Genomic DNA, 7175 nt, shown 5'->3' with positions numbered 1-7175 from the left:
TACATTGGAGAGTAAACTGGAGCATCAGGTGACAACCTCGAGGACCTCTCCTTGGGTTCTCCTCCAGATAGAGCTCATTAATCCATAAAACCTATCCCAAGGTGTCATTGGCAGATTAGCTGATGTGAAGGGACAACATAAGTAGATGCTTGCATGAGACAAATGTCTTTTTGCCATTCTTGAGGTCTCACAAACAGACTCTATTAGGACAAACCTCAAGTTGAACAAGGGTTGCCAACTCTGGTTGGATGTATTCCTGGAGATTTCATCATACGACCATCTGCCCCGTCCCCACACTCCTACCATTGGCCATCCAGGCAGCTCCATCCTCAGGGTGCCCCACTTTATCACCAAACAAGAGTTCAAAGAAAATAAAAAATACACATTTTTAAGCCCCTGTGAATTGTCTCCTGGGTTACTTCTAGCAGTATCCAGAGATTAATCTATATGTCTTGGAGACTACAGGACAAACCTGGAGGGTTGGCAACCCTAAGTTGAACTGGGGTACACAGTCAATACAATTTTGTGCTATGCTGAAATTAAATTCAAAACTGGAGGTATGATTTAATGTATGCCAGCTCTCTCTGTGGAGTCTCACCCATTAGAGGTGGAAATTGCGCATATTCTGTCTGCAATTTCCTTATGATTTTAATAGAAAAACATAGCAAATAGGAGGAGGAGGCCCTTAAGCCTGCTCCGCCATTCAATAAGATCATAGCTGATCTTCTACCTCAACACCATTTTCCCACACTATCCCCATATCCCTTGATATCTTTAACATCTAGAAATCTATCGATCTCAGTCTTGAACATACTCAATGACTGAGCTTCCACAGCCCTCTGGGGTACAGAATTCCAAAGATTCACCACCCTGGGTGAAGAAATTCCTCCTCAGCTCAGACCTAAATGGCCTGCCCCTTATTCTGAGACTGTGTCCCCTGGTTCTAGACCCCTCAGCCAGAGGAAACATCCTTCCTGCATCTACCCTGTCTAGCCCTGTAAGAATTTTGTATGCTTCAATGAGATCACCTCTCATTATTCTAAAGTTTAGGGAATACAGGCCCAGTCTCCTCAATCTCTCATCATAGGACAATCGCACCATCCCAGGAATCAGTCTGGTGAACCTCCGTTGCACTCCCTCTATGGCAAGTACGTCCTTCCTTAGGTAAGGAGACCAAAACAGTACACAATACTCCTGGTGTGGTGTCACCAAGGCTCTATACAATTGCAGGAAGAATTCTTTACTCAAATCCTCTTGCAATAAAAGCCAACATACTGTTTGCCTTTCTAATTGCTTGCTGCACCTGCATATTTGCTTTCAGTGACTTATGAACAAGGAGACCCAGGTCCCTTTGGACATCAACACTTCCCAACCTCTCACCATTTAAGAAATACTCTGCATTGCATTTCTGTTTTTCCTACCAAAGTGGATAACTTCACATTTTTCCACATTATATTCCATCTGCCATGTTCTTGCCCACTCACTTAGCCTGCCTAAATACCATTGAAGCCTCTTTGCATCCTCCTCACAACTCACATTCCCACCTAGTTTTGTGTCATCAGCAAACTTGAAAATGTTACATTTGGGCCCCACATCTAAATCATTGATATAGATTATGAATAGCAGGGACCCAAGCACTGATCCTTGCAGTACCCCACTACTCAAAGCCTGCCAACCTGAAAATGATCCATTTATTCCTACTCTCTGTTTTCTGTCCATTAACCAATTCTCAATCCATGCCAGTATATTACCCCCAATCCCATGTGCTCTAATGTTGCTTACTAACCTCTTGTGTTGGACCTTATCGAAAGCCTTCTGAAAATCCAAATACACTATATCCACTGGTTCCCCCTTATTTATTCTACTAGTTACATCTGAAAAAAACTCCAAACATATTTGTCAAACATGATTTCCCTTTCATAAATCCATGTTGACTCTGCCCAATCCTACCATTATTTTCTAGGTATCCAGTTACCACATCCTTTATAAAAGATTCCAGCACATTCCCTACTACTGATGTCAGGCTGACAGGTCTGTAGTTTCCCATTATCTCTCTCCCTCCTTTCTTAAATAGCGGAGTTACATTTGCTGCCTTCCAATCTTCAGGAACCATTCCAGAATCTATAGAATTTTGAAAGATGATCACCAATGCATTCACTATCTCTACAGCCACCTCTTTCAACACTCTGGGATGTAGATCATCAGGTCCAGGGGATTTATCAACTTTCAGTCCTATTAATTTCTCCAGTACTACTTTTTTAACTAATACTAATGTCACTTCTTCATTCTCACTAGTCTCTCGGTTTTCTAGTATTCCTTGGCGATTTTTTTGTATCTTCCTCTGTGAAGACAGAGGCAAAGTATTTGTTTAGTTTCTCTGACACTTTATTCCCCATAATAAATCTTCCTGTAATGGGCCTACATTTGTTTTTGCTAATCTTTTCCTTTTTACAAACCTATAGAAGCTTTTGCAGTCTTTTATGTTTCTTGCTAGTTTAATCTACAGACTCCACTATACATACAGAAGAGGAATCAAATTGATTCAAGGGCAAGTGTTGGAAAATCTTCCCCCTTATTAATACACAATTGCCAAATTTACAGATGTCTCCATTCATAAGTCCTTATGAGTATTGGCCATGTGAGCCGCATGGAAGATGGCAGGATCCCCAAAGACACATTGTACAGCGAGCTCGCCACTGGTATCAGACCCACCGGCCGTCCATGTCTCCGCTTTAAAGACGTCTGCAAACGCGACATGAAGTCCTGTAACATTAATCACAAGTCGTGGGAGTCAGTTGCCAGCGTTCGCCAGAGCTGGCGGGCAGCCATAAAGGCGGGGCTAAAGTGTGACGAGTCGAAGAGACTTAGCAGTTGGCAGGAAAAAAGACAAAAGCGCAAGGGGAGAGCCAACTGTATAACAGCCCCGACAATCAAATTTTTCTGCAGCACCTGTGGAAGAGCCTGTCACTCTAGAATTGGCCTTTATAGCCACTCCAGGCGCTGCTCCACAAACCACTGACCACCTCCAGGCACTTACCCATTACTCCCCGAGACAAGGAGGCCAAAGATGAGTATTTAAATGATTATAGAAATCATAAAATCTTAAAGCACACAAGCCATTCAGCCCATTGTGCCTGTGCTGGCTCTTTGAAAGAGCTATCAATTAGTCCCACTCCCCTGCTCTTTCCCTATAGCCCTGTAAACCTTTCAACTTTTATCCAATTCCCCTTTTGAAAGTTACTATTGAATCTGCTTCCACTGTCCTTTCAGGCAGCGCGTTCCAGATCACAACAACTCACTGTGTAAAAAAGAAACTCATCTCTTCTGTCCTTTTTTTTTGCCAATTACCTTCAATCTGTATCCTCTGATTACTGACCCTCCTGCCAGTGGAAACAGTTTCTCCTTATTTATTCTATCAAAACCCTTTATAAAATTTCGAACAGCTCTATTAAATCTCCTCTTAACCTTCCCTGCTCAAGGAGACAACCGCAGCTTCTCTCATCTCTCCACATAACTGAATTCCCTCATCCCTGGTACCATTCTCCTAAATCTCCTCTGTACCCTCTCCAAGGTCTTGACGTCCTTTGATCGATGGGATATGTTGCACAACATTGCGTAACCAGATTCCACACAGCTCGCTGAGTTTTACCATCTACATGACACAAGACGGACCAAATACAAATTCTAGGAAAAGGAAACAGTTATGAGTCAGAGTAAAACCTCAATTTCTTCCAGTTGTTTTTATTGTACCCGCAGACAGTGTGTGTGTTTTTTTTCTTTGAACACCAGCCTGGCAGAGAGGGCAGTGTGGGCCTGCAGTGCTGCTGGCTCTGCTTCATCTCAGCAGAACAACGCGCTTTAGCAGCCGAGCGGGTGAAGTTTTGCGAAAGCACGAAGCTGCTGCGAGTCGGAGTGTCCTCGGACACTGATTCCATTCACAAACTCAATGCAATGTAACAATTAGAGAACAAGAGAAACACCGACACCGATACTTTGTAACCAGCGGCTCTTTGTTCCTCAATGGAGAGCGGGACACAGAGCCCCCAAATCCCCCACCCTCCTCCCCCCAAAAAACTCCCACCCCCAGAAAACCCCCACCATCCTCCCCCCAAATATCTCCACCCCCGGAAAACCTCCCCCCTCCAAAAATCTCCATTCTCCTCCTCTCCCAGAGCGCCAGGTATTAAGACAGTGGCTCCGCTGCCCCTGCATTCACAGCCGATCACCCCCCTCCCCTACCCCTACCCCTACCCCCTCTTGCCCTCTTTACTCTCCCCCATTGCCTACAATCCCCGCTCTCCTTGCCCGGCCCCCAACCTGCAGCTAAATATTGGGCCATGTGCCATGTCGCAGCGCTCGGCCAATCGGCTCCGAGCGGGGGACACTGCCTCCGACAGTCGGCCAATTAGAAAACGGACTGTACGCAGCCTCCAGCCAATCAGAAAACGCGCGGCGATGCTCCAATCGGCGAGGTTGTTGGGTTCCGCGGGTAGCCAATGGGAGCTGTTCGGAGCCGGCACCGGGCCAATGGGCGGCGAGAGTGCGGCTCGGGCAGTGCCGGGCGGGTTGTGCCGGGCCGGGCGGGCGGGTTGCGGTGCGGGATGTTGTGAAGCGGATGGTCGCTCGGTCCGGCGGCGGAATGGCGGTGGATGAAGAGGGGCTGCGGATCCTGCAGAGCGTCAAAGTCAAGATCGGTAAGCGGGAGGTGCGAGTGGGAGAGGCGCCGGGAGCCTGATCCCCGCTCAGTGTCTGCGAGAGGAGAAGCGGCCGGAGCTGGGGAGGGAAAACTGACCCTCACCCCCTCACTATCCCTCACCCCCCTCACTATCCCTCACCGCCCCTCACTATCCCTCCCCCCTCACTATCCCTCACCATCTCTCACCCCCATCACCATCCCTCACTATCGCTCACCATCCCTCACCCCCCTCACTATCGCTCACCATCCCTCACCCCCTCACTATCCCTCACTCCCATCACCATCCCTCACCCCCTCACCATCCCTCACCCCCTCACTATCCCTCACCCCCTCACTATCCCTCCCCCCTCACTATCCCTCACCATCTCTCACCCCCATCACCATCCCTCACTATCGCTCACCATCCCTCACCCCCCTCACTATCGCTCACCATCCCTCACCCCCTCACTATCCCTCACTCCCATCACCATCCCTCACCCCCTCACCATCCCTCACCCCCTCACTATCCCTCACCCCCTCACTATTCCTCACCCCTCACCCCCTTACTATGCCTCACCATCCCTCACCCCCATCACTATCCCTCACCCCTCATCTCCCTCACCCCCTCACTATCCCTCACCCATCACCATCCCTCACCTCCTCACTATCCCTCATCTCCCTCACCCCATCACCATCCATCACCCCCTCACTATCCCTCACCATCCCTCACCCCATCACCATTCCTCACCCCCTTAACCATCCCTCACCCCATCACCTACCCTCACCCTATCACCATCTCTCACCCCCATCACCAATCCTCAACCCATCACCATCCCTCATCCCCCTCACTATCCCTCACTATCCCTCACCATCCCTCACCCCATCACCATCCCTGGCCCCATCACCATCCCTCACCCCACTCACTATTCCTCACCATCCCTCACCCCCTCACTATCCCTCACCATCCCTCACCCCTTCACTATCCCTCACCCCCTCACTATCCCTCACCCCCCTCACTATCCCTCACCATTCCTCATCTCCCTCACCTCCCTCACCCCCCTCACTATCCATCACCCCCATCACCATCCCTCACCCCCTCACTATCCATCACCCCCATCACCAATCCTCACCCCATCACCATCCCTCATCCCCCTCACTATCCCTCACCATCCCTCACCCCATCACTATCCCTCACCCCATCACCATCCCTCGCCCCATCACCATCCCTCGCCCCACCATCCCTCACCATCCCTCACTATCCCTCACTATCCCTCACTATCCCTCACTATCCCTCACCATCCCTCACTATCCCTCACCCCCTCACTATCCCTCACTATCCCTCACCCCCTCACTATCCCTCACTATCCCTCACCATCCCTCACCCCATCACTATCCCTCGCCCCATCACCATCCCTCGCCCCATCACCATCCCTCGCCCCACCATCCCTCACCATCCCTCACCATCCCTCACCATCCCTCACCATCCCTCACTATCCCTCACTATCCCTCACTATCCCTCACTATCCCTCACCATCCCTCACCCCCCTCACTATCCCTCACCCCCTCACTATCCCTCACTGTCCCTCACCCCCTCACTATCCCTCACCATCCCTCACCAACCCTCACCAACCCTCACCCCCATCACCATCCATCACCCCCCTCACTATCCCTCACCATCCCTCACCCCATCACTATCCCTCACCCCCATCACCATCCCTCGCCCCATCAGCATCCTTCACTCCACTCACTGTCCCTCACCCCACACACTATCCCTCACCATCCCTCACCCCATCACCATCCCTCACCCCATCACCATCCCTCACCCCCATCACCATCCCTCACCATCCCTCATCTCCCTCACCCCCATCACCAACCCTCACCCCCCTCACTATCCCTCACCATTCCTCACCCCCCACACCCCATCACCATCCCTCACCCCCTCACTATCCCTCACCCCCTCACTATCCTTCACCCCCTCACTATCCCTCACCATCCCTCACCCCCACCATCCCTCATCCCCCTCACTATCCCTCACCCCATCACCACCCCTCACCCTCATCACCATCCCTCACCCAACCTCACTATCCCTTGCCCTCATCATGATCCATCACCCACCCTCATCATTCCTCAACCCCATCATCATCCTCAGGCCCATCACTATCCCTCACCCTCATCACCATCCCTCACCCAACCTCACTATCACTTGCCCTCATCACTATCCATCACCCACCCTCATCATTCCTCAACCCCTTCACCATCCTCAGGCCCATCACCATCCCTCAATCCCCTTCAGCCCCATCACCATCCCTCACCCAACCTCACTATCCCTCACCATCCTTCACCCTCATCACAATCCCTCACTGTTCTTCACTCGCCCTCACTATCCCTCACCCTCCTCAGTCCCATCACCACCCCTCACCCAACCTCACTATCCCTTACCATCCCTTGCCCTTATCACTATCCACCACCCACCCTCATCATCCCTCAACCCCCTCACCAT

The 7175-nt window shown here is 50.6% G+C and overlaps 1 protein-coding gene across 3 annotated transcripts in view; it reads left to right on the top strand.

Moving 5' to 3' along the window:
• Positions 1-4521: 4521 nt before the first annotated feature.
• Positions 4522-7175, top strand: part of rasa3 (RAS p21 protein activator 3) — a 164808-nt gene continuing 162154 nt past the window's right edge. For 2 of the 3 annotated variants that reach the window (XM_068034186.1, XM_068034187.1), the window contains exon 1: positions 4522-4694. In XM_068034186.1, the coding sequence (XP_067890287.1) occupies positions 4616-4694 (79 nt within the window). In that variant the 5' untranslated portion in view covers positions 4522-4615. The remainder of the gene's footprint in view (positions 4695-7175) is intronic. The other variant, XM_068034185.1, reaches the window with a different exon arrangement.

Source organism: Heterodontus francisci, chromosome 6, assembly GCF_036365525.1.
Source record: "Heterodontus francisci isolate sHetFra1 chromosome 6, sHetFra1.hap1, whole genome shotgun sequence".
NCBI classification, from domain to species: domain Eukaryota; kingdom Metazoa; phylum Chordata; class Chondrichthyes; order Heterodontiformes; family Heterodontidae; genus Heterodontus; species Heterodontus francisci.
Note: the sequence above shows the minus strand (reverse complement) of the source record. Positions and strands in the feature narration are given on the sequence as shown.